The sequence below is a fragment of the Colobus angolensis genome, unplaced genomic scaffold (genome assembly GCF_000951035.1).
Source record: "Colobus angolensis palliatus isolate OR3802 unplaced genomic scaffold, Cang.pa_1.0 Scaffold137, whole genome shotgun sequence".
In the NCBI taxonomy this organism is placed as follows: domain Eukaryota; kingdom Metazoa; phylum Chordata; class Mammalia; order Primates; family Cercopithecidae; genus Colobus; species Colobus angolensis.
The window spans coordinates 534,198-560,349 of record NW_012114455.1 but is presented as its reverse complement, the minus strand read 5'-3'; the positions used below and the strand labels follow the sequence as shown (position 1 = coordinate 560,349).

Below are 26,152 nucleotides of genomic sequence, written 5' to 3'. Positions count from 1 at the left end.
ATCATGTGACATAAAATGTATTGGCTTCATATCAGCATTTAAGTGTTGTTAACTTTATGTAATAGCATTTGGGTTGGGGATTGGTGCATTTCCGGTTGGACAACTGACCGTTGTATTACGTTAGGCGTAATTATGACCTTATTATTGTCTTTATTTGAAGATTATATGTGATATCAGGAGATGCACAGGGATTCAAGTTGACAAGGGGTGGACTTGTGATGGTTATTACCGAGTGTCAATTTGATTGGCTTGAAGGATGCAAAGTATTGTTCCTGGGTGTTTATGTGAGGGTGTTGCCAAAGGAGATTAATATTTGAGTCAGAGGGCTGGGAAAGGCAGACCCACTCTTAATCTGGGTGAGCACAGTCTAATCAACTGCTAGCATGACCAGAATAAAAACCAGGCAGAAGAACGTGGATAAACTAGACTGGCTTAGCCTCCCAGCCTACATCTTTCTCCCGTGTTGGATGCTTCCTGCCCTAGAACATCAGACTCCAGGTTCTTCAGCTTTGGGACTCAGACTGGCTTCCTTGCTCCTCAGCTTGCAGATGGCCTATTTTGGGACCTTGAGATTGTGTGAATTAATACTCCTCAACAAGCTCCCGTATAAATAATTAAATATATATATATACACACACACACACACACATATATCCCATATATATACACACATATATATACATATACACACACATATATATATACATCTATACATACTATATAGATATATCCTATTAGTTGTGTCTCTCTCGAGAACCCTGACCAATACGGTCACTATATAATGATAACGTTTCAATTTAGCAAGAGGACATAACAACTCTAAGTATATTTGCAACCAACATTAGAGCACCCAAATATATACAGCAAATATTGTTAGAGCTAAAGAAAGATATAGAAAATAAAAGCCATAGACTTTAACACCTCACTTTCAGAACTGGACAGATCTCCCAGACAGAAAATCCAAAAGAAAACATTGGACTTAATCTGCACTATAGACCAAATGGACCTAACAGAATATTTACAGAACATTTTATCCAATGACTACAGAATACACACCCTTCTCCTCAGCACAAAGATCATTCTCAAGGATATACCCTATGTTAAGCCACAAAACAAGTCTTAAAAATTCAAAAGCATTGAAATAACATCAAATGTCTTCTTTGACCACAATGGAATAAAACTAGAAATTAATAGCAAGAGGAATTTTGAAAACTATACAAACACATTGAAATTAAACAATATGCTCTTGAATGACCAGTGGGTCAATGAAGAAATTAAGAAGGAAATTTTAAAATTTCTCTCAACAATCAATAATGGAAACACATCATACCAAAACCTATGGGATACAGCAGAAGCAGCCCTAAGTGGAAAGTTTATAGCTATAAGCATCTACATCAAAAAGTAAAATAAGTTCAAATAAACAACCTAATGATTCATCGTAAAGAATTAGAAAAGCGAGAGCCAGGGAGGCGGCGGCGCAGTCTGCACCATGGCGTACCCAGGGCATCCTGGCGCCGGCGGCGGGTACTACCCAGGCGGGTATGGAGGGGCTCCCGGAGGACCTGCGTTTCCCGGACAAACTCAGGATCCGCTGTATGGTTACTTTGCTGCTGTAGCTGGACAGGATGGTCAGATAGATGCTGATGAATTGCAGAGATGTCTGACACAGTCTGGCATTGCTGGAGGATACAAACGATTTAGGTTGAGTCCCCAGGCTGTGAATTCAATTGCAAAACGATACAGCACCAATGGAAAGATCACCTTCGATGACTACATTGCCTGCTGCGTCAAACTGAGGGCTCTTACAGACAGCTTTCGAAGATGGGATACTGCTCAGCAAGGTGTTGTGAATTTCCCATATGATGATTTCATTCAATGTGTCATGAGCGTTTAAATCAAGAGGAAGCTGCATGAATGTAATCGACATTCCAAATGGAATATCCTCCTTTGCTTGTCCTCTTTGCCTTCGGTAGTATGTGTAAACTTACATCACGACTTTCAACAGCTGTTGTAAAGTTTATTACTTTATGTAAAACTGAAGTTTTGTTTTTAATTTTGATAATAAATTCTTTGGAACTTTAAAAAAAAAAGAATTAGAAAAGCAAAAACAAAACCCAAAATTAGTAGGAAAAAAGAAGTAATAAAGATCAAAGCAGAAATAACTGAAATTGAAAGAAAACAAACTATACAAAAGATCAATGAAACAGAATGTTTGTTTTTTGAAAAGATAAATGAAATTGACAAATCTCTGGCCAGACTAACAAAAAAAGAAGACTCAAATAAAATTAGAGATGAAAAAAAGAGACATGACAATTCAAAGGATCATTACTGTAGAAATTCAAAGTATCATTACTGGCTACTGTGAACAACTATATGCCTATAAATTGGGAACCTAAAAGAAATGGATAAATTTTTAGGAACATAAAACTTACCAAGATTGAACCATGAAGAAATCCAAGGCCTGAACAGAACAACAAGTAACAAAGCCAGACATAGTGGCGCACACCTGTAGTCCCAGCACTTTGGGAGGCTGTGGCAGGATTGCTTGAGCCCAGGTGTTTGACACCAGCCTAGACAACATGCCAAAACCCTGTCTGTAAAAAATATACAAAAATTAGCCAGGCATGGTGGTGCACTTGTGATCCCAGCAACTCAGGAGGCTGAGGTGGGTAGGTGGGAGGATCACTTGAGCCCAGGAGGTAAAAGTTGCCGTGAGCTGTGATGGCACCACCGCATTCTAGCCTGGGCAACAGAGCGAGAACCTGTCTGGAAAAAAAAAAAAAAAAAAAAGTAACAAGATTGAAGCTGTAATGAAACATTTCCCATGAAGAAAAGCCCAGGATCCAATGGCTTCACTGCTGAATTTTACTAAATATTTAAAGAAGAACAAATACTAATCCTACTCAAACTGTTCTCAAAAATGGAGGAGGGAATACTTCCAAACTCATCCTACCAGGCCAGTATCACCCTGATACCAAAATCCAACAAAAATGCAAAAATGCAAAAAAAAAAAAAAAAAAAGATCACAACCCTATAGGCCAATATCCATGATGAACATTGATGCAAAAATCCTCAACAAAATAATAGCAAATCAAATTCAACAACACGTTAAAAACATGATTAATCATAACTAACTGGGATTTATCCAAGGACATTTCAACATATGCAAGTTAATCAGTGTGATACATCATATCAACAGAATGAAGAACAAAAGCCCTATCGTCATTTCAACTGATGCTGAAAAAGCATTTGACAAAATTCAACATCCCTTCATAATAAAACTCCTTAAAAAAACTGGGTGCAGAACAAACATACGTCAACACAATAAAAGTCATATGACAGACCAACAACTAGTATACTGATGTGGAAAAACTGATAGCCCTTGCCCTAAAATCTGGAACAAGAAAAGGATGCCCACTTTCACCACTATTATTCAAAATACTACTGGAAGTCCCAGCTACAACAATCAGACAAGGAATGAAATAAAGGTCATCCAAATTGAGAAGAAAGAAGTTGAAGTATTCTTGTTTGCAGATGATATCTGGACAAACCCAAAGACTGCACCAAAAAAAAAAATGAGCAAAGTGACAGAATACAAAATCAACATACAAAAATCAATGGCATTTCTATATGCCAACAACAAATAATCTGAAAAAGAAATCAAGAAAGTAATCCCATTTGTGATAGCTACAAATAAAATAAGATATCTAAGAGTTAAGTTAACCAAGGTGAAAGATATCTATAATGAAAACTGTAAAACACCAATAAAACAAATTGAAAAGGACACACGAAAAAGGAAGCATATTCCATATTTGTGGATTGGAAATATCAATATTGTTTAAATGCTCATACCACCCAAAGCAATCTACATATTCAATGCAATCTGTATCAAAATATCAATGACATTCTTCAGCCAAAGGTATCCTGAACAAAAAGAACAAAACTGGAGGAATCACATTACCTGACTTAAAATTATAGTACAGAGCTATAGTAACTAAAATAGCATAGTATTGGCATAAAAACAGACACATAGACCAATGGAACAGAATAGAGAATCCAGAAACAAATCCATTCATCTACAGTGAACTTGATTTCTACAAAGGTGCCAAGAAAATACATTGGGGAAAGGACAGTCTCTTCAATAAGTGGTCCTGGGAAAACTAATATCCATGTGCAGAAGAATGAAACTAGAATGCTATTTCTCGCCATATATGAAAATAAAATTAAAATGGATTAAACACTTAAATCTAAGACCTTAAACTGAAACTATTACAAGAAAATATTGGGGAAACTCTCCAGGACATTGCGCTGGGCAAAGATTTATTGAGTCATAGTTCATAAGCACAGGCAACCGAAACAAAAATGAACAAATAGGATCACATCATGTTAAAAATAACTTCTGCACAGCAAAGGAAACAATTATCAAAGTGAAGAGAAAATCCACAGAATGGGAGAAAATATTCGCAAACTATCCATCTGGCAAAGGATAAATAACTAGAATACATAAGGAGCTCAAACAACTTAACAGGAAAAATGTCTAATAATTCAATAACTTGGGCAAAAGATCTGACTAGACATTTCTCAGAGGAAGACATACAAGTGGCAAACAGGCATATGAAAAAGTAATTACCATCACTGATCATCAGAGAAGTGCAAATCAAAACTACAATGTGATATCATCTCACCACAGTTAAAATGGCTTTTTATCCAAAAGACAGGTAACAACAAATGCGGGCAAGGATGTAAAGAAAAGGGAGCCCTTGTACACTGTTGGTGGGAGTGTAAATTAGTACAACCACTGTAAAGAACAGTTTAGAGGTTCCTCAAAAAACTAAAAATAGAAGTACCATAGGATCCAGCAATCCCACTGCTAGATACATCTTTCCTTTCCAAAAGAAAGGAAATCAGTATATCAAAGGAATATCTGCACTCCCATGTTTACTGCATCACTATTAACCATAGCCAACATTTGGAGGCAACCTAAGTGTCCATCAATAGATACATGGATAAAGAAAATGTAGTACATATACTACATATACATAAGGGAATACTACTCAGTCATAAAAAAGAATGAGATTCAGTCATTCGCAACAACATGGATAGAAGTATAGAGGTGATTATGTTAAGTAAAATAAGTCAGGCACAGAAAAATAAACTTCATGCATTCTCACTTATTTGTGGGAGCTAAAAATGAAAACAATTGAATTCATGGAGATAGACAGTAGAATGATGGTTACCAGAGGCTAAGAAGGGTAGTGTAGGGTAAAGGTGGGGAAGTGGAGATGGTTAAGTGGTACAAAAATATAATCAAGCAGAATGAATAACATCCAATATTTGATAACACAACAGGGTGACTACAGTCAACAACAATTTATTGTACATTTTAAAATAACTAAAAGGGATTATTTGGATAAAGGATAAAAACTTTTATGAGTAAAAGGTAAATACCCATTAACCTGATGTGATTATTACACATTGTTTGCCTGTATCAAAATATCTCATGTACCCCATAAATATGTACACCTACTATGTACCTACAAAAATTAAAATGTGGCCGGGCGCAGTGGCTCATGCCTGTAATCCCAGCACTTTGGGAGGCCGAGGTGAGCAGATCACGAGGTCAGGAGATCAAGACCATCCTCGCTAACACGGTGAAACTCCGTCTCTACTAAAAAACACAAAAAATTAGCCAGGCATGGTGGTGGGCACCTGTAGTCCCAGCTACTCAGGAGGCTGAGGCAGGAGAATGGCATGAACCCGGGAGGAGGAGCTTGCAGTGAGCCAAGAACACACCACTGCACTCCAGCCTGGACGACAGAACGAGACGCTGTCTCAAAAAAAAAAAAAAAAAAAAAAAACTAAACTAAACTAACTAAAGTAAAATGAAAGAAAATGTGAGATAACCCAGGGGCAAATATTTGTATTAGCATTATAATGGAAGACTAGAATTTGGCCAATGGCAAAATGGAGTGTGTTAGGCCATTCTTGCATTGCTATAAAGAAATACCTGAGGCTGGGTAATTTATAAAGAAAAGAGGTTTAATTGGCTCACAGTTCTGCAGGCTGTACAAGAAACATGGCGTAGAAATCTGCTTCTGGTGAGGGCCTCAGGAAGCATACAACCATGACAGAAGGTGAAGGAGGAGCCAGCACATTGGCAAGAGCGTGAGCAAGAGAGAGAGGGAAAGAGGTGCTACACACTTTGCAAAAACCAGATCTTGAGAGAATTCGTGAGCACCCACCCATTTGTAAGGGATCCACCCCCATGACCCAAACACCTCCCACCAGGCTCCATCTCCGACACTGGGGATTACATTTTGATATGTTTAGGTTTTGTTCCCCACCGAAATCTCATCTTGAATTGTAATCCCCACAATCCCCATGCATCAAGGGAGAGAACTGGTGGGAGGTAAGTGGATCATGGGGACGTGTCCCCCATGCTGTTCTCGTGATAGTGACTGAGTTCTCATGAGATCTGATGGTTTCATAAGTATCTGACTGTTCCTTTTTCACACACTTGCTCTCTCTCACCTGCTGTCATGTGAGATGTGCCTCTTCCCTTTCCACCATGATTTCCTGAGGCTTCCCCAGCCATGCAGAACTGTGAGTCAATTAAACCTCTTTTCTTTATAAATTATCTACTCTTGGGCAATTCTTTATAGCAGTGTGAGAACTGACTAATACATACTTCAACATGAGATTTGGAGTGGATGAACATCCAAACTATATCATGAGAGAACAAAATTAGTTTGAAAACTTAGTCTTGAAAATTCTGTGGTATCACTTCTACTATATTCTGTGGGCCAAAGCAATTCACAAGGCTAGCCCAGCTTCAGGGGGCTGGAAATAAATTTTATTCTTCATGAGATAGGAAAAAAGCATTGTAAATGGATATGCATCAGGATGGTAGGGATTATTGCAGCTATCTTTATGGATAATCTGCAACACAATGTTTAACAAGTAAGCTAAGAATACGTATAGCAAAATATGTGTAAAATCTACATATTGTGATTTATAAAACTTTATTATAATACATTGTAGAAGACCTAAATTTAAAAAGAGGTACACATGTTCCTGAATATGAAGACTTAAATGTTAGCTCTTTCTATAGATTCCAAACAATTCCAATAAAAATTTCACAATATTTTCAAAGAACTTAACAAGCAGAAGACCGAAGAAGAGCCAAGATACTCCTGAAAAAGAAAGAGGGAGGAGAAACACCCTACCAGATAGCAAAACTTATTACATCTCTAGTAATAGACAAAGTGTGGTATTCATGCAGTAATAGACAATAGGCTAATGAAACAAGCTATGTATACATGAACATTTGATGTATGAATGAATCATAGCAGGTCACTGGGATTAAGCAATGAATAGAGCTGGGATAATAGGTTATCATCTGAAAAAATAGATCCCTAACTTAAGTCATATAAAATAATCAATTAGTGATAGTTCAAAAATCGTAATGTAAAATGTTTAAACTTTTAGAAGAAAATATGGAATAATGTATTTACTTTAGTGTAGATGAAGTTGCCTTTAAAAATAGAAAGAATACACTAAACATCAAAATAAATATTAATAAATTTATTTACAGTAAAATTAACAATTTCTGTTATATCATAAAGAAACAAAATATGAGATCAAACTTGTTTTTAAAACATCTTTACTCCACAGAGAATTATTACCCAGAATACATAAAAACTTCTAAGAGTTATTGAGAAAAAGACAAATAAGCAATAGAAAAGTGGGCACAAGGTAGAAATAGATATTTCCCAGAAGATAAAACCTAAACTGTGAGTAAACCCTTGAAAAGATGCTCAGCTTCATTATTTTTTTAACCAGGCAATGCAAATTAGACAACTATAAAATATCATTTCTTTTAGTAGACTCACAAAAATTAAGAAGTCCACCAACTGCTCTGAGGACGTGGCTCAAGGACGTTGTTATAATTGACTTGGAAAACAATCTGCTAATTTCATCTGAAGTGGAATATTTGTACTCCTCAAGACCCAGATATTTCTACTCCTAGGTTTATTTTCTAGAGAAACTCTTAAATAGTTATACTAGGGGACATATAAAATAAAGATTCAGAGCAGCACTGTTTATAATAGAAAAAGAAGAAAAAGAACCACTTAATATACCACATATACAAGAAAAAGAGCCACTTGGTATACTATACAAAGACACTCCTCTGCAAAGAATCATTGCATGTCCTTTCTTCCCAACAGCACCCAATTTTGAGTGAAGCCTCACTTCCCTGGACTTTCCTTGAAATCACCCAATCAAAGCCCAAATCCTAGAATAGGTTCTTTCTAACAGCATTCTTACTGAGACATTCCATAGTTCTCCATGGCATGCACTCTCTCAAGCTACAAGGAGTAAATCAACTTGTTCAACAATAGGTATGTTCCTGATGGTCTTTGACTGGAGGGCATTGACAGGGTGAACACAAAGAACAGTAACTGATCTCCCCTTCTTCCTGGACATGTGAGAAAATGATTAAATATTGATGTCAGCACTCCTTGAAATCTCCAACTGGGCAATGTTTAAGCTAGGTGTGACCCATAGTCATTGGTGTCGAGAAAGTTGAGAAAATGTAGTATGAGCCATAGTCACTGGTGTTGAGAAAGTTGTGAAAATGTAGGGTTGAGAGTATTCAATGTGATTTTAGGTTCCAGGCACCTAAAATTACCCATGATGTTGATGGGACCAGAAACTAGGGAATAGAAGTTGTAGAGTAAAGTGGCCTTAGGGCGAGTTTTCCAGCCAGCTAAGAGGAAGTCATTACTGTCTTCTCTCTTGACTCAATTTCCCTCCAGCTGTTGGCATCTTGGAACAAACATGAGAATTTATAGATTGAGACCAAGCAGACTCAAGGAAAGAAGGGGAAAAAACAAGAAGGCAAAAAGTGTGAGTCTCAAATCCACAAAGAGTATCAAGGGGTAGCTGGTATTGGCTATGGCTCTGTTGGTCAGGCATGCGGATCCCAGAACACTCAAAGGACAACTAACACCTATCTAGTGTTTTCAGAGAACTTCCATGTCCACTGTCTGTAAACCTCATGCAGACATTTTACAGATGAGGGAAGTGGGACTCAGAGAGGTTATGTGACGTACTCAAGATCTCTCTGCCAATAAGAAGTGGAAGCAGGATCTCAACCTCAGTGTAACTGACTCCAAATCCCACCTGAGTTTATCCCTTTTTCTCCACCAGTTTGGCCAGCAGGAGTCTCAGATTGCATCTTCGGAGATCACAGAGCAGAAAGCCAAAGAAGCCAGGAGCCGGAGATTGAAGAGAAATTTCCTCTGGAGGTTTGCTCAGAAGGGCACCTGGTACTTCTCCTCTCTTCTCCCTCTTACAAGCTATGCAAGGGGAGTTAGAAAACACAAAACACTAGAATTAGGGGTGAAGGAAGGCACTGCTTAAACTGGTCACCGGGACTGCACATCACCAGAGCCCCAGAACAGAGCTTCCCTGAAATAGCAATTGGAGGCGGCTCCCACCAAGCCACATCATCCCCATGACTCATGCAGTCAGCTCTTCCTTAGTTTGTGGAAATGAGACAATGAGGATGCGGATGCGCTGGGTTGCTGGAAATGAGCCCTGCAGTCTCTGGGAGCCATCCAGACATACCCTACTGTTGGGAAGTCCCCTCGGCCACCACCGCATGTCACTCTGAGTGCCCTGGAGAAAAAGTTCTAGTGTCCTGCAGGAACAACTGAGGAATCTGCCCCTCCAATCGCCTGCAGGTGTTAGCACCTAGCTCTCCAGAACCTGGGAGTAGGGCGAGGCTGTGCTGAAGGTGATCTCCAGGCACCGGGCGTGTGTCTGTGGGGCAGGGGCCATTCCTCAGGCTGCGGGAGCCTCTGGGGCTCTGTCCCTGCAGTGCACACAGGCCGTCTCAACTTTCCTTTCTCACCCTGCTGAGGACAGGGCTAGTGATGGATTGGAATTCCTTTGAAACTTGCCTTATTTTCCCCTGAGGGAAACCTACCATCTTTCTGCATTGTGGAGATTGGAGTAAAATCTAGTTGGCATTAAAACGTTAGTGAGCACTTAATTAGTCTCCCCAGGTCCAACGTAGAAGCAGAGGAGTCTAAAGGCAGACCGCTGACAGTGATATTCTTGGAGAGCTGGCAGTCACAGAGTCAGACAGTCTTGGAGACTCTGTACCTGGGAAATCCCAAATTGGCCTTCTGTGCAGTAAATCCTCCAGTCCCACCACATCCTTTCCTGTCTCATCCTCAGCTGACTTCAGTGTCCGTATGAATCTCCCCTTCATCACTCTGGCCTCACAGACCCTGGACCCCATAAACTCGACTCCATTCTGCCTGCCCCAAAATAAATACACAATGTTGACTCAGCTTTGTGGATCACTCTTAATGCGCCAGCCACTAGATGCTAGTGGTTCTGTGCTTTATGTGTTTCATTACTTTATTCCTCAAGGTAGGAACTACTATTATTATTTCTGTTTTACAGAGAAGGAAACTGACTTGCCCAAGGTCTCCACAGAAGCTTATTTCATCCATCTCTGAGCTGAATATGGACACATCCTGTGGGAATCTCCCAGCTTGTCCCAGATGCTCTGAGTCCTTCCTGTCTCCCACTCTACCCCAACTTCTGGTCCATCTGCTCCTGGGGAAATGGACAATCCACCCCTGCTCCACTTCACTCAGCCTCCCCAGCCTGCAGCCCCACTGCCCTCTGTCCTCAGCTTCTTGCTGTGTCCTGAGACTCCTGGGGTTTTCATTCCTCTCTAGCAGGTGGCAAATGGATAAGGATTGGGATCCAGGGATAAGATTTAAATAGAGGATTAAGGCTCTGATTGGAGTTATGGTTAGTGTAAGGACACACCCACAGAATTTGGGGTAGGAATTGGGTCCAGAGAACAAAAACTAGGATTTCAGAATTAGAGGTGCTAAGGGTAGTGACATTCCGTTCCCTGGCCCCAATTCCTATCCTTCCAGCTCTGCCACTCTATGACTTTCACTCTGCCTATTCTTTAGCCTCTGCAAACTCCCCAGTTTGTAGAGACCATGGTGTTTCCTTGCTCCGATTCTGTCTTTGTCAGTCTTGGTCTGAGTTTGAGAGGAAAGAGGAGGAGTGAAGGAGCCTTCTACTTGACAGGCTGTTAGGCTGTGGCTGGCACTGAAGCCAGGATGGGAACGGGGAGGAAGGGAGGGCGTCAGCTGGGTTAGGGGCCCTGCAGAGAAGCCAGCCAGGAACAATTGGGAACAAAGGCTGGATACTCTTCCGCTGAGCCCCAGAGCCTGGCCTTGGCCTTCCGGGAACAGCTCCAGGAAATGGCTGAGATTCCAGATTTGGAAGGAAGAGACCAGTAAACACGAGCTGGGATCTGAGACGGGAGTGTGGCCTCTGTCTAGGCTGTGGGTGAAAGGCGGCAGCGGGCAAGAGCCGACATTGTAGGCTCAAAAGCTGCAAGGCCTGCCTGCTACAGACATGGACACAGGCTCTTGGGACTGGAAAGACTCTTGAAAGGTCTTTTACTCCAACCGCCTTTCCGGGGACTGAAAAATACTCCTGCCGAGGATCCTCCAATAGTTTTAGTGATAAGATGGGCCTAAAAACAAATACACAATGTTGGCTCAGCTTTATGGATCACTCTTAATGCGTCAGGCACCAGATCTCGGTGGTTTTATCCTTTATGTGTTTCATCATTACTTTATCCCACAAAGTAGGAACTACTATTATTATTTCCATTTTACAGAGAAGGAAACGGACTTGCCCAAGGTCTCCACAGAAGCTTATTTCATCCATCTCTGAGCTGAATATGGACACATCCTGTGGGAATCTTCCAGCTTGTCCCAGATGCTCTGAGTCCTTCCTGTCTCCCACTCTACCCCAACCCCTGGCTCATCTGCCCCTGGGGAAATGGACCAGGGTGTTACAATCCACCCCTGCTCCACTTCACTCAGCCTCCCCAGCCTGCAGCCCCACTGCCCTCTGTCCTCAGCTTCTTGCTGTGTCCTGAGACTCCTGGGGTTTTCATTCCTCTCTAGCAGGTGGCAAAAGGATAAGGATTGGGATCCAGGGATAAGATTTAAGTAAAGGATTAAGGCTGTGATTGGAGTTATGGTTAGTGTAAGGATACCCTGTAAGAAATTCCCGACTAGATCATGAGATAAAGCTTAGCGCTGAAGTTAGGGTCAGGGGTTACAGCTAAAGGGTCGAGGTCAGAGAGTTTCTCGCCTCTGGTCTCCTCCCAGTTCTCCAAGGCACTGAGGGCCAGGCAGGAAGCATCGGTTTCCTCAAAGCCGCTTCCCTCCTGGGGCAGAGTCTCGGTCACAAACAACCACCACCAGCCCACCCCGCCCCTTCTTCCCTCTTCGCTGTGAGCTCAGAGCAGTAGGACAAAGTGCTCAGGACAAGGACAGAAGGCTGAGAGTAGCCATGGGCTCTGGAGGAGAGAGCCTCCGGGGGGGCCAGGCTTCCCGGCCTCTGCTGCTCCTGCTCATCATGGGTGAGTTGCTCTCCCTCTCCTGGCCCATGCTCCCTCCATCCAAGGCCTGCTCAGGGCAGAAGAGGCCTGCTGACTGCTTGCTTCCCTTTTGCAGTGGGGGGACCAGAGATGAGAATGATGATGATGATGATGATGATGATGATTAGTGTGTGTAAGTGTATGTGTGTTTGTGCATGTGCGCACACGCCAGAGAGAGAGAGAGAGAACACACTATGCAAGCCCTGGCCTGGATGCTGTGCATGCTGGCCCTCTCTCCTACCAGCTAGCTCGTTCTTTGAGGGGCAGCCTTCAGTAGTTTAGAGTACAGGTCATCTGGCAAACTCGCACACAAGAGAAGACAGATGAGGGGGGTGCCAGGAATTTGGGGTGTTGCTGGTGATCAGACTAGGCTCTGCTCCCTTTCCCTCCCAGGAGGCATGGCTCAGGACTCCCCACCCCAGATCCTAGTCCACCCCCAGGACCAGCTGTTCCAGGGCCCTGGCCCTGCCAGGATGAGCTGCCGAGCCTCGGGCCAGCCACCTCCCACCATCCGCTGGCTGCTGAATGGGCAGCCCCTGAGCATGGTGCCCCCAGACCCACACCACCTCCTGCCTGATGGGACCCTTCTGCTGCTGCAGCCCCCTGCCCGGGGACATGCCCACGATGGCCAGGCCCTGTCCACAGACCTTGGTGTCTACACATGTGAAGCCAGCAACCAGCTGGGCACGGCAGTCAGCAGAGGCGCTCGGCTCTCTGTGGCTGGTAAGGTCTGGGAGGGGAGCTTCAGGGTGGGGCAAACCTGGGTGGAGACATATGAGTTGAATGTTCAAGGGAACATCTGAGAGCAGAGGCCTGGGCTGCAAGGCTTGGGAGGGCAAGCTGGGGTGGGGCTGGCCCAAAATGGGAGGCCAGGAAGGTGGGCAAAGCAGAAGGGGGCAAGAGTGATAAGGGAGGGAGAGGAGGCCTGGGCCCTGCTCCCTGTCACCTTCCATCCTCTCCACAGTCCTCCGGGAGGATTTCCAGATCCAGCCTCGGGACATGGTAGCTGTGGTGGGTGAGCAGTTAACTCTGGAATGTGGGCCGCCCTGGGGCCACCCAGAGCCCACAGTCTCATGGTGGAAAGATGGGAAACCCCTGGTCCTCCAGCCCGGAAGGCACACGGTAAGTGTGGCCCCCTCTCCCACACTTCATCCTGGCCTGGGCAGACCTGAGCACACCCTGAGGGACTGACCTGCCCTCCAGCCCCGCATCCTCAGGTAGAATTTGAGGAGGGGAGAGCACGGGGATCTCAAACTTCCCCCCAGCTCAGAGCCCCTCCCCACGTAGGAGACTTCACAGTGAACCTGGCCCTGACAGGTGTCCGGGGGGTCCCTGCTGATGGCAAGAGCAGAGAAGAGTGACGCAGGGGCCTACATGTGTGTGGCCACCAACGATGCAGGACACAGGGAGAGCCGCGCAGCCCGGGTGTCCATCCAGGGTAAGGACAGGGGTCGGCTAAAATCAGGGCCAGGCTGCGGGCTCCAGTTAGGGTGGTATGTTCTGGTTTGGGCTGGGGTTAAGGTATGTGGGGTCAGGGTCAAAGTGATGGGGGTCTCATGTAGTGGGAGGTTCCCCCCTGCTAGAGTAGAAATCGGAACGCTGAAGACATGGAGATTCTGGGAGTTCGGGTTCCCTGGGGTTCCTCCCTGGCTGAGGGATGTTCCACGCCTCAGTTCGGTCACTCCGGCCTATAGGCCCCAGCCCAACCCCATCCTCCCCTCAGAGCCCCAGGACTACACAGAGCCTGTGGAGCTTTTGGCTGTGCGAATTCAGCTGGAAAATGTGACACTGCTGAATCCGGGCCCCGCAAAGGGCCCCAAGCCTGGACCGGCTGTGTGGCTCAGCTGGAAGGTAAGGGCCAGGTGCTAAGGGTGAAAGCCAGTCCAGAGCTCAAGAAAGGGCTGTTCCTGAGTTCTCTGACCCCTCGCCCTTCCCAGGTGAGCGGCCCTGCTGCACCTGCCCAATCTTACACGGCCTTGTTCAGGACCCAGACTGCCCCGGGAGACCAAGGAGCTCCGTGGGCAGAGGAGCTGCTGGCTGGCTGGCAGAGTGCAGAGCTTGGAGGCCTCCACTGGGGCCAAGACTATGAGTTCAAAGTGAGACCATCCTCCGGCCGGGCTCGAGGCCCTGATAGCAACGTGCTGCTCCTGAGGCTGCCGGAAAAAGGTCAGGGCCTGATCCCTTCGGAAGCCAACAATATGCCCTCTGGCTCCTTCTTATTTGGGGGCTCCTGGACTGTTCTACTTCAGTCTTTGGGGGGAGATTATGGGTCCTACTCTGGAACTCCCTTCTGCCCTGGCCAGGCCAGCAGAGCTTCGAGAGGCTTCTTGTCTCCTTGGTGGGGTTCTGACTGTGTGTCCCCCATCCCAGCTCATTTCCCTAGTGTCTTCTCCGTCAGAGCCCCTCATAGCCTCTCTTCCACCCCTCCAGTGCCCAGTGCCCCACCCCAGGAGGTGACCCTAAAACCTGGCAATGGCAGTGTCCTTGTGAGCTGGGTCCCACCACCTGTTGAAAACCACAATGGCATCATCCGTGGCTACCAGGTACCCCCACAAACTGACATAGCCCTTCCTAGTGCTGCCAGGACATCTCCTTTCTCTAGAGTTCTGCATACCCTTGCTCTGCGCACTGAGAGAGGTACCTGGGCAGAGAAGCAAAGAAAACCTTCTTTTGCTGAGCAAGGACCCACTGTCTGCCAGACCCTGTCAAGCACTTGACCTCCCTGATCCCGTTTCACCTCACAGTCCACCCTGGGGTATTATCCCCAATGTACAGACATGGAAAGTGGGGCTAAGGCCACAGGAATAAGAAACAGAGTAGATCAAACCAGGCTGTGAAAAAGGGAGTGGTGCTCAAAGTGTGACTTCTAGAGCAGCAACATCAGCCTCACCCAGGAACTTGTTAGGAACACAAACGCTCAGATCCTTTCTCAGGACTAATAAATCAGAAACTCAGAGATGGGCCTGGCAAACTATACTTTAGCAGGCCCTCCAGGTGACTTGGAAGGATGCTGTTGTTTGAGAACTACTATGTTACATGTATTTTAGCAGATTGCTTTTGCCCTTCTTCTGTTGACCTAGAGAGAGGTATCTCTCACTTGGTTGGGAGAATAGGAGGGGAATAGGAAATTGGGTGCATTCCCCAAGTGGGTGGCAGGGCAGAATAACCACATCCCTGGAGTCTGATCTGCAGACAAAGGGCTTAGCTTCTGGGATGGTGCCTGGGGCAGCTGTTCACCTCTTCTTGTGCCTCAGGTCTGGAGCCTGGGCAACACGTCACTGCCCCCAGCCAACTGGACTGTAGTTGGTGAGCAGACCCAGCTGGAAATCGCCATCCGCATGCCAGGCCCCTACTGTGTGCAAGTGGCTGCAGTCACTGGTGCTGGAGCGGGGGAACCCAGTAGCCCTGTCTGCCTCCTTTTAGGTGAGGGCAGTGCCCACAGGCCCACCCTACCCTTCAGCCTGCCTCCCGCCTTCCTCTCTCCCTGCTCCTGCCTCACACTTCCAGCTCTTCCCCCTTGCCTGCTAGGCCCTCACTGCCTCGACTCCCCCTCCCCCTGAGCTCTGCATCCCATACAGAGCAGGCCATGGAGCGAGCCACCCGAGAACCCACTGAGCATGGTCCCTGGACCCTGGAGCAGCTGAGGGCCACCTTGAAGCGGCCTGAGGTCATTGCCACCTGTGGTGTTGTGCTCTGGCTGCTGCTTCTGGGCACCGCTGTGTGTATCCACCGCCGGCGCCGAGCTGGGGTGCACCTGGGCCCAGGTGAGATTCTGAGGGGGACCCACACATATACAGGCCTCCTCAGCATCCAGTCAGAATGGTGCAGGGGCTTTGGATCTCTGGCCAGGTGATCCAGCCTCTGGATTTAGCCTTCCTCCTGCCTTCTCCCAGGTCTGTACAGATATACCAGTAAGGACGCCATCCTAAAACACAGGTGAGAGGTGGAGGGGGAGGTCTGTAGTAAGGGAGGGTGGCAAGGGACAGTGGAGCTGCAACAGAGAAGAGTGGAGTACTAGTCGACCTGCCAGGCAGTTTGGGACTCTCGTACATGAATCTCTCCTGTAACTCCAACTGAGAGTTCATTTCTCTGTCATTAACATTCCTATCACACCACTTGACAGACTAGTAAACTGAAACTCATAGAACTTGAGTGACTTTGCTCAAGACTGGCCAACTAGAGACTGGCCTTCTGAATCCCCAATCCAGGGCTCTTGTCACCCCACCTCTCCTGCTGCCTAACCCTGCTAGGTGGAGAATAATCAGCATGAGACGACCAGCTCGAATGTCTCATCTTATGTGTGCACTCATGGTCTACCAAGTAGTGCCTTTGCACTCAGTAATTCTCTCACTGAGCCATTGTGCCTGCATCATAATCCATCCACAGCTACAGCAGAGAGTGTTCAGTGCCTACATCATAGATTCTTCCTCACTGTTCTCAAAAATACGCCCTTCTGCTTCCGGTATATTTGGCTGCCAAAACAAGTCTGCAGTTTGGGGACATCATGCTGATAGAGAACACATCCTTCTTGCTCCCGTTCTCTGAGTTTTGTACTAAGTAACCGCTTCACCTCTCTGTCTGCTTTCTTGGCTCTTTATTTCATTAGATCTCTTCTGGGAGGCTTCCCACTCCAGGTCTGCATCTATCCACAGAAGTTATTGAGCACCTACTGTGTGCCAGCACATCCAGGCCTAGAGCTGCCATTTCACTGTCAGGTCCTCAGCCCAGAGCAGGGGTCCAAGCCGGCTGGTGTTGTGTTCTGACCTTTTCTGAGTTCACTGTCTTCTTTCTTTCAGCTACCTCCTGGCTTTGTCTGCTCTGCCGTAAGCTTTCTCTGGCTTCCCTGGGAACTCCTGCTCTGTCCTGGAGGGAGATTCCATTCTGATCTTTGGTTCATTCATTCCTTTGGAATAGCCTCCACCTGCCAGGATCTCTCAGTGTAGGCAGAGACAGGCATGAGGGGATATGAGTGCAATCCTGTATTGGCCACGCAGAAGTGGGTACAAGACACATGGAGGGGGTCAATGTGGAAAAACATAGGAGAAAGAAGATTCCACATTACCCTGACAGTAAGAAGAGGGTGGAGGGAAAAGCAATGAAGCAGCAACTAATAGCCTGCTACGTCCACAGGGAAAGACAAACCGTTTGTTCTAGCTCGGGTATAGGGTGAGAGATGGGTCAGAGCAAAGGATATAGTTAGGGAGTTGGAAACCAGACCAAGGAGAGTCCTGTTAGCCATGCTAGGTACCTGGGCTCTACCGTGGTAAATGAGGGGCCATTGAAGGTCTTATGCAGAGAAACTCCTTGCTGAGATCCCTGTTCTTGAAGGATCACTCAGGCAGCCAGAGGCCAACATCCATGGAGCAAGCTCCTGCTCCGCCAGCTGAGTGGTCTCAGATTTCCTCATTTAAACTCAGACCATCAGCCTTGAGTGTAGAAAGTCTTACTGTTACCATTTTACAGATGAGAAAACTGGGGCTTAGAGAGGATGTATTTACCCAAGTACAACAGATGTACATACCCAAGCCAAGCTGGATTGTCAAACCAGATTTGTCTTCAGGTCTTCTTTTCACCTCAGCAAACATAGCTGTCTGTCATTACTACCTCCCAGCTCTGGGTGACTTGGATTTCCCCTCATCCGGGAATAGAAAGGGGTGCTGAGTTTGGGGGATGGGTCAGAGATCTTAAGGAGTCTGTGAAACGCTGAGAAGCAGTAGTAAGGATAAAGCAGACACCACCCACTCCTTGCCCTCTTCTGCTGCCCTCTGAACAGGAGGTCTTGGCCAATAAGGTTCTCACTTCTCCCTGTCTCTCCCGGCCTCACCCCCTCCCTCCACTGCCCCAGGATGGATCACAGTGACTCCCAGTGGTTGGCAGACACTTGGCGTTCCACCTCTGGCTCTCGGGACTTGAGCAGCAGCAGCAGCCTCAGCAGTAGGCTGGGGGCGGACCCCCGGGACCCGCTAGACTGTCGTCGCTCCTGTGAGCATGCTCAGTGGGGGCAAGGGCCTAGCTGGGGGCAGTGATCCCAGGGATGGAAAGTGGGACATGCTCACCATAATTCCTCCTGTCATTTATATCACAGTGCTCTCCTGGGACTCCCGAAGCCCCGGCGTGCCCCTGCTTCCAGACACCAGCACTTTTTATGGCTCCCTCATCGCTGAGCTGCCCTCCAGTCCCCCAGCCAGGCCAAGTCCCCAGGTCCCAGCGGTCAGGCGCCTACCACCCCAGCTGGCCCGGCTCTCCAGCCCCTGTTCCAGCTCAGACAGCCTCTGCAGCCGCAGGGGACTCTCTTCTCCACGCTTGTCTCTGGCCCCTACAGAGGCTTGGAAGGCCAAAAAGAAGCAGGGTAAGGAGAGGGAGGAGAGACATAGCCTGAGCTGGCGGTAGAGGGTCCCAGGAGTGGGAATGTGATGGGAATGAGACCTCAAAGCCTGGAGTGAGGTGAACCTCCACACCCTCCTTCCAGTCTCCTCTCCAGGTGGACACAAGACCTCTTTCTGCTACCACCAGAGCACTCAGCTAGGGGTGCAATAGCCTCAGCTTTTTGCACTGCCCTCTTGTTTCAGTTTGGCTACACCAGCAGTGAGCCCTAATTCTGCAGTCAATTCAACTCAGCAGACATTTAATAAGCACCACTGCATGCCAGACATGGGGAACACAAGAGACAGCAGATACAGCCCTTGACTTCTAAGGGTTCAGGGCCTAACGCAAGTGCTGACTAGCATACGAGTAATGCTAGAGCCTAGAGGAATGTGACAAGGGCTGCCACGAAGTTCCCATGAGTTCATCTCCTGGTGTACTCTGTACAGGTGTGCTTGGGCACCGACTCCCAACTCACTTCTCGGAGAGGAATGGGCATTTCCTTTCTGGAGAGGTTTCTCTCCTGACTCCCAGCTGCCTTCTTTGACTTTCCAGACAAAAATAATTATAGCCTCCATTTCTTGATCAATTACTATATACTGGGTGCTTTACTTATATTTGTTACTTCATTTAATCCTCACAATAGATTGGCTAGCTACTATTTCTCTAATTTTACAGACAGGAAGAGGGTCAGAATGATTGAGTTACTAGTTCAAACTTCTGCAAGTAATTAGCTACAGGACTCAAACCTGAAGGCAGGATAGTCTGCCTCTGAAGGCGATTCTGAGTCTCTCTGGAGCTCCCTCAGGAAATCTCATTCTCTCTTTGAGTATTTTTTCCTACTTCTGGCCTGCAGAACATTGGCCTGCACTCTACCTGCTGTCTTCTTGAGTCTTCTGTACTGATAAGTAAGACCTAACAAATGTTCTACAGCCAAGTCTTTTTTTTTAAGTGAATTTAATCCAACTTTTAATAAGACAAAGATAGATTAAGACAATTAAGAGTTTGTTCAATATCCAGAATTTTATGACTTTAAATATCAGTGAAGCTGGCATTCTTACCAGATTTGCCTCAGAGCTATTGGATTACAAATCCTTGGTGGTAATGAAACACCAGATAAAAAGAGGTTGAATAGTCTCATTTGAAAAACAGCCTTCCCATGGAGAACTACACCGACTTTAATGGAATGGGTAGCCCCTCGTAGAACAGTAATGCTACTGGAAAGAGGTGAGTGGTTTTCTACAGTCAGTTCTTAAGAAAGGTTCCAATTAGGAGATGAAGCTTCCTAGCCTGTGGTTTACTTCACTCCCTGTTTCTCCTCACTCCAGCCCCATCTCACCACTGTCCCCAGGATAGGTCAACTACAGCGACTCCTTGGCTGGTGGACACTAGATATTCTACCTCTACCTCCCAGGACCTCAGCAGCAGCAAGATCATGCTATGGTCTTCTGCAGAGCTATGGAGCTGATTCTACTGCTGTTTCTTCCTCTTCTAAAACTGGCAGGCTCTCCCATTGCCCCCCACTCCCCTTTACCTGCTTGTTCCTTTTTCTTATTATTTGGCCTTAGTTGGGGTTTCTTCTCTAGTGCTGATATCCTCACAATTGCAGCCTTCTGTCTCTCATCCATCAAAACAGGTTCTTAGTTCTGCTCACTTTGCCAGATGCATGCACTGAATAACCTCATTCATTCATTATTTTATTCAAACAAATATTTATTGCAATTTGGCCAGTGAGTTTCAACCTTTCACCTTGATAACATTTTTCTTGTATAGTTTATTCAATTAGAATTGAAACAAAAGTCCAAGTAATTCCAAGCAATGTAGGAGGACAGCTTTTGTTACCAGGGTCCCTTAGAGGAAGTGAAACAGGCTAGGATAAAAGTGGCTGTTTCCAGGCCTGGCTGTTTTCTTTCCCTTTCCACTCAAACAAGCCAACCAACTTGTGCTCACATTTCTGAGCTTAGTCAAGAAGCCAGGCACTAGACAAGACAAAGCTGATGATAGCAGAGTTGGCGCACCAACCCAGAAGTTGGCTCCCAGGACTACCTGGGTCATATGAAAGCTACAGAAAATCAACAAAAACCAAACAGCCAAAGTACCAAAGGAAACTTTGATGGAGGGAGTCTAGTCATTGATGAGTTTCCATCCCAAAGGATCAGAAGGTCTGGCCACTAGTACATAAATGGGGTCTTGGTCAGTGCCAAAGCCTGGCTCACTTCCTTGCTCTGAAGCTGCCCATAGTGGCCTCCAGATCTCTGATACGAGACTGACTAGATAGCTCTACCCTGAGGGTCCTGCCTAGTCCCTGGTCCACCAAGAAGGGAAACCCTTTCCTAGTTGGGCTTCTGGTCATGGGACACTAATCTAAAGGCTGTTTCTTTTCTCCTTTGATGGTCTTCAGGTTCCTGGTCCTGGAAAAATCTCTTTCCTCTATTACCCTATTCCTCTCTGGCTTAAACTTAGATCCCTTTTGCATTCTGGCCTGACCAAGAAGCATGATCACAGGTCACTGCACACAATTGGGGCTGTCTCTTTAGTTTCCAGCTTCTCCGTTGTGAAAGTTCACTCAGAGCCCTGTCTCTCCACTGCCCATGTGGGCCAGATAACAGCTTCCATCTTGGTGACTCTTCTCACTGTGTGTTTACATCCACATTTCTGGTATCACCCATGCATTCGTTCTTCCATTCAACAAAAAGTATTGAATAGCTATGGGCAGAGCATTGCCTCCCTGGGATAGACCAATACCTTTTCCCACTCTGAAGTTCCTCTTCCTACTATCTGACTGTCTCCTGTCACAGCCAACATTGTGTGTCAATCCCTGTTTTTGTCTTACTCACTCAGCTCAACCTGACAGTCTACCCCACCTTTCAAGTGAGGGGCAGTCGAGTTTCCCCGAGCAGGGCTATCCAGAGCCGTGTGAGATATTTGCAATGTGAGAAATGGAAATTCATAGATTCTCTCCAAGAAAAGAAGGAGTATTTTTCTTACTGAGCGAAAATTCATGAGAGTAGCAATGTGAGGGTATAGAGATCAGGAAGATTGGAATGAATACAGTCAAGGAAAAGAAAGTTGTTTTTTAAAATATCTATCAAGGCCAAGAACTTGCGCAATCTGTTTTTACTTAATTGTCAAGACCGTCATTCAAAGTGGTTGTTTACACATGAAACTGGGACTCAGAAAGGTACATGGACTGCCCTGAGGTCACACAGCTGAGCTGGGCAGGTCTTTTGACTCCAAGCCTAGTGCTCCTTCTACCCTATCACAGCTGCTGGATGAAGATGGGGGTGTGGAAGGGATTCAGGGGGGTTTCCCCCCTTCTCTCTGGGTTCCGGGTCCTGCAGGCTGAATTGAATAAGACTGAAGATGGAGACAGCAGCTGGGGTCTGAAAGGTCCATCCTGGGCCCCGCAACCACCAACCCTTTCTTTGCAGAGCTGCAGCATGTCAACAGTTCCCCACTGCTCCGGGGCAGCCAAGCCTTGGAGCTCCAGGCCTGTGAGTTGGGAAATAGAGGTTCCAAGAACCTTTCCCAAAGCCCAGGTGAGAGAACGTCCCTGAAAGGGAAGTGAAGGGGTGAGATAGGGTGTAGGGGTGCAGGGGCTCACCAGCCCAGGCCCCTCCCACAGGCTCATCCTCCTTTCCTTGAGGAGGCTGATGAGTGTTGGATGGAGTAGGGGACAGGTAGCTAAGGGGGCTGGTGGCGGGGTCGGCAGGCTGAGCTCCAGAGCAGATGGAGATGCCAGTTCTCACACCAGGCTTCTATTCCCCAGGAGCTGTGCCCCAAGCTCTGGTTGCTTGGCGGGCCCTGGGACCGAAACTCCTCAGCTCCTCAAATGAGCTGGTTACTCGTCCTCTCCCTCCAGCACCCCTCTTTCCTCATGAAACTCCCCCCACTCAGAGTCAACAGACCCAGTAAGAGGGTATGGGGTCCGGAAGCAGGGCTGGGAGAGAGGGGGTGTGGAGAGTGTGTACTGGGATTGGACAGGCTGGGGAAGGGGAGAAAGAACTTGAAGAGCTGTACTAACCACCGTGCCGTCACTCTCTCACCCTGATCAGGCCTCCGGTGGCACCACAGGCTCCCTCCTCCATCCTGCTGCCAACAGCCCCCATTCCCATCCTTAGCCCCTGCAGTCCCCCTAGCCCTCAGGCCTCTTCCCTCTCTGGCCCCAGCCCAGCTTCCAGTCACCTGTCCAGCTCTTCACTGTCATCCCTGGGGGAGGATCAAGACAGCGTGCTGACCCCTGAGGAGGTAGCCCTGTGTTTGGAACTCAGTGAGGGTGAGGAGACTCCCAGGTGAGTGGCTTGAGAGATAGCCAAAGAACTACAGAAAAGCTACGGGAGCATGCGCCTCTCCACCCATTCCGCCCTCCCTCAACTGGGGCTTTTCTGCTACTACAACCCCCATTCCACCCAAACCATTGCTGTCTCCCCTTTTGCCTCTCCCTAGGAACAGCATCTCTCCCATGCCAAGAGCTCCTTCGCCCCCCACCACCTATGGGTATATCAGCACCCCAACAGCCTCAGAGTTCACGGGCATGGGCAGGACCGGAGGAGGGGTGGGGCCTGAGGAGGGAGTCTTGCTGTGCCCACCTCGGCCCTGCCTCACCCCCACCCCCAGTGAGGGCTCCTTAGCCAATGGTTGGGGCTCAGCCTCTGAGGACAATGCTGCCAGCGCCAGAGCCAGCCTTGTCAGCTCCTCCGATGGCTCCTTCCTCGCTGATGCCCACTTTGCCCGGGCCCTGGCAGTGGCAGTGGATAGCTTTGGTTTTGGTCTAGAGCCCAGGGAGGCAGACTGCGTCTTCACAGGTAGGTGAGGTCTCCGCATCTTACTCCTCACTCATGCCCTCGCCTTTCTAACAACCATCATAATGCCATCGTTGTGAAAACAACTAATTTTATTGAACAATTACTGTATCTCAGGTACTATGATAAGTGCTTTGCATACATTTAATATTGAAAGTCTATGTGGAATATTCTTTATCCCTCTTATCCCAATGAGGAAACGTTAAGTCAGATAGTTTTATTAGCTTGCCCAAGGTCACCCACAGAACAAGGACAAATGGTCCAATTCGTTTGTTTGTTTGTTTTTGTTTTGTTTGTTTGTTTGTTTGTTTTGCCCAGGCAGTGGCATGATCTGAGTTCACTGCAACCTCTGCCTCCCAGGTTCAAGAGATTCTCCTGCCTCAGCCTCCCAAGTAGCTGGGATTACGGGCACCTGCCATGCTCAGCTAATTTTTTTTGTACTTTCAGTAGAGACGGGGTTTCATGTTGGCCAGGCTGGTTTTGAACTCCTGACCTCAAGTGATCTGCCTGCCTCAGCTTCCCGAAGTGTTGGGATTATAGGCATGAGCCGCTGAGCCTGGCCTAAATTGTCCAATTCTAAAGGCAGCCAACTGTAGGTTCATTTTCCTGCCTCTAGGACTCCCCTCTTACCCTGACTTGAGTCTCCAGGAAAGGTTGCTCCATCCTCTTCCAATCCCATCCTCCTGCCCTGTCGGTGGCTGGGGCTGAGGAGCCACTGGGCTCACCCCTGACATTCCCAGCACAGTGGGACCTTTATCTCCATGTCAGTAGAAGATAGTGCAGTGTCCTGGCTGCTTTGGTGTCCCTTCCCCACATGCACCATCAGATCCCCCATCCCCATTTTAAAAACAACCAGGATTGTGGTAAATGGGAGGGCAAGGATTATCCAGGACAGAGGTGCCCATGATGGCAGAAGAAGAATGCCCAGGGAATGGGGATGTGCAAGGAGAGTGCAGATAGAAGGCCAGAGCTGGGCTGGGAGGAAACAGTTCAATCACTTCTCCCTAAAGAAACAAATGGATCAGGCCCCTGGGGATGTGGCCTCTGGGACTGATGGGCTGAGTTGTGGCTAGGTTATGTTTAGGGCTGGGTACATGCCCTGAGCTGGTCCTAAGCTTCCTGTACTAAACTGGCCCCTCGGGGCTGAAGGTCAACCCCCCACAGACACCTCTACCCTCCCTGACAGATGCCTCATCACCTCCCTCCCCAAGGGATGACATCTTCCTGACTCCCAGCCTCTCCCTGCCTCTGTGGGAGTGGAGGCCAGACTGGTTGGAAGACATGGAGGTCAACCATACCCAGCGGCTGGGAAGGGGGATGTCTCCCTGGTCCCCTGACTCTCGGATCTCTTCCCAGAGAAGTCAGCTCCACTGTCCTGTGCCCAAGGCTGGTGGTGAGTGTCTGTCTTCCTGGCTAATGTGTCCATCTTGACCAGAGGGCCTCTGGGAAGAAGCCAGGAGGAAGCCTGTCATTGGGGAAGGGAGATAAGGAGCAGGGGAGATAACTCCACTGTCCTTCAGCTTCTCCTGTAGATTCCTCCTGAACTGTGTCCCTGAGACTGCCCAGACGGGAATCAGAACCACTTCTCCTGTCCACCCACAAGACCTGGGCTGTGGTGTGTGGGTCTTGGCCTGTGTTTCTCCACATTGGGGTCCACCTTCCCAAGCCTCTGGACACTTCTCCCTCCAGGATTGTGAAAACAAATGAAAACAAAATTAGAGCAAAGCTGACCTGGAGCCCTCAGGGGGCAAAACATCATCTCCACCTGACTCCTAGCCACTGCTTTCTCCTCTGTGCCATCCACTCCCACTACCAGGTCGCTTTGGCCTGAAGAACAGCCCAGTCTCCTGCTCTCCCCACCCATTTGGATCACAGGAAGTAGAGGAGCCAGAGTTGCCTTCGTGGAGAACAACAGTGGCTGCTGGGAAAGGACTGTGGAGGAAGGAGCTTCTCGGAGCCCCCTCTCAGCCTTACCTGGGCCCCTCCTCTAGAAAAGAGCTCAACTCTCTCCCAACTTCACCATGTAAAGAGAATAATTATGAATGCCACTGAGGCACTGAGGCCCTACCTCATGCCAAGCAACGGGTTCAAGGCTGGGTCTAGGGAGGATGCTGAAGGAAGGGAGGTGTGAGATCATAGGTCAAAAGCACCATCCTTATACTGTTGTCACTGTGAGCTTAAGAAATTTGACACCATAAAATGGTCAAGACTTGAGTTCTGTGAGATCATTCCTCGGAGCACCATTTTTAGGGGAGCACCTGGAGAGATGGCAAGAGTTTCCTGCGTTGGGTAGGGATCAGGCATTCATTGACACTCAGGGAGTATCACACATTTCTGTTCTGCAATTAAAGGAAGAATGAGGGCCAGGCGCGGTGGCTCAAGCCTGTAATCTCAGCACTTTGGGAGGCCGAGATGGGCGGATCACGAGGTCAGGAGATCGAGACCATCCTGGCTAGCACGGTGAAACCCCGTCTCTACTAAAAAATAC

The 26,152-nt window shown here is 47.3% G+C and overlaps 1 protein-coding gene and 1 pseudogene across 3 annotated transcripts; both read left to right on the top strand.

Annotated features, from left to right (window-relative positions):
• Positions 1-1,474: 1,474 nt before the first annotated feature.
• On the top strand, positions 1,475-2,090 carry LOC105506449 (annotated as a pseudogene). The gene has a single exon (XR_001000924.1). The product of XR_001000924.1 is annotated as a sorcin pseudogene (transcript).
• Positions 2,091-11,931: 9,841 nt separating this feature from the next.
• Positions 11,932-25,878, top strand: ROBO4 (roundabout, axon guidance receptor, homolog 4 (Drosophila)). 2 transcript variants are annotated; one of them, XM_011934584.1, is made up of 18 exons: positions 11,932-12,481; positions 12,893-13,222; positions 13,464-13,621; positions 13,817-13,937; positions 14,223-14,350; positions 14,437-14,665; positions 14,930-15,042; positions 15,754-15,922; positions 16,078-16,263; positions 16,393-16,435; positions 18,345-18,481; positions 18,585-18,848; positions 22,294-22,401; positions 22,632-22,773; positions 22,918-23,154; positions 23,309-23,667; positions 24,851-25,057; positions 25,185-25,878. In XM_011934584.1, the coding sequence occupies exons 1-18, from the start codon at positions 12,412-12,414 to the stop codon at positions 25,205-25,207; spliced, it is 3,024 nt and encodes a 1,007-aa protein (XP_011789974.1). In that variant the 5' UTR covers positions 11,932-12,411; the 3' UTR covers positions 25,208-25,878. The 2 variants fall into 2 exon arrangements, with proteins under 2 accessions (XP_011789974.1, XP_011789975.1); XM_011934585.1 differs by having other exon boundaries at positions 12,272-12,481; positions 13,099-13,222.
• Positions 25,879-26,152: the final 274 nt, after the last annotated feature.

Coding starts and splice junctions, on each gene's coding strand:
- ROBO4 (XM_011934584.1), top strand. CDS start 12,412: ATGGGCTCTGGAGGAGAGAGCCTCCGGGGGGGCCAGGCTTCCCGGCCT. Junction 13,938..14,222: donor AGCCCGGGTGTCCATCCAGG/GTAAGGACAGGG, acceptor TCCTCCCCTCAG/AGCCCCAGGACTACACAGAG. Junction 18,849..22,293: donor GAAGGCCAAAAAGAAGCAGG/GTAAGGAGAGGG, acceptor CTTTCTTTGCAG/AGCTGCAGCATGTCAACAGT.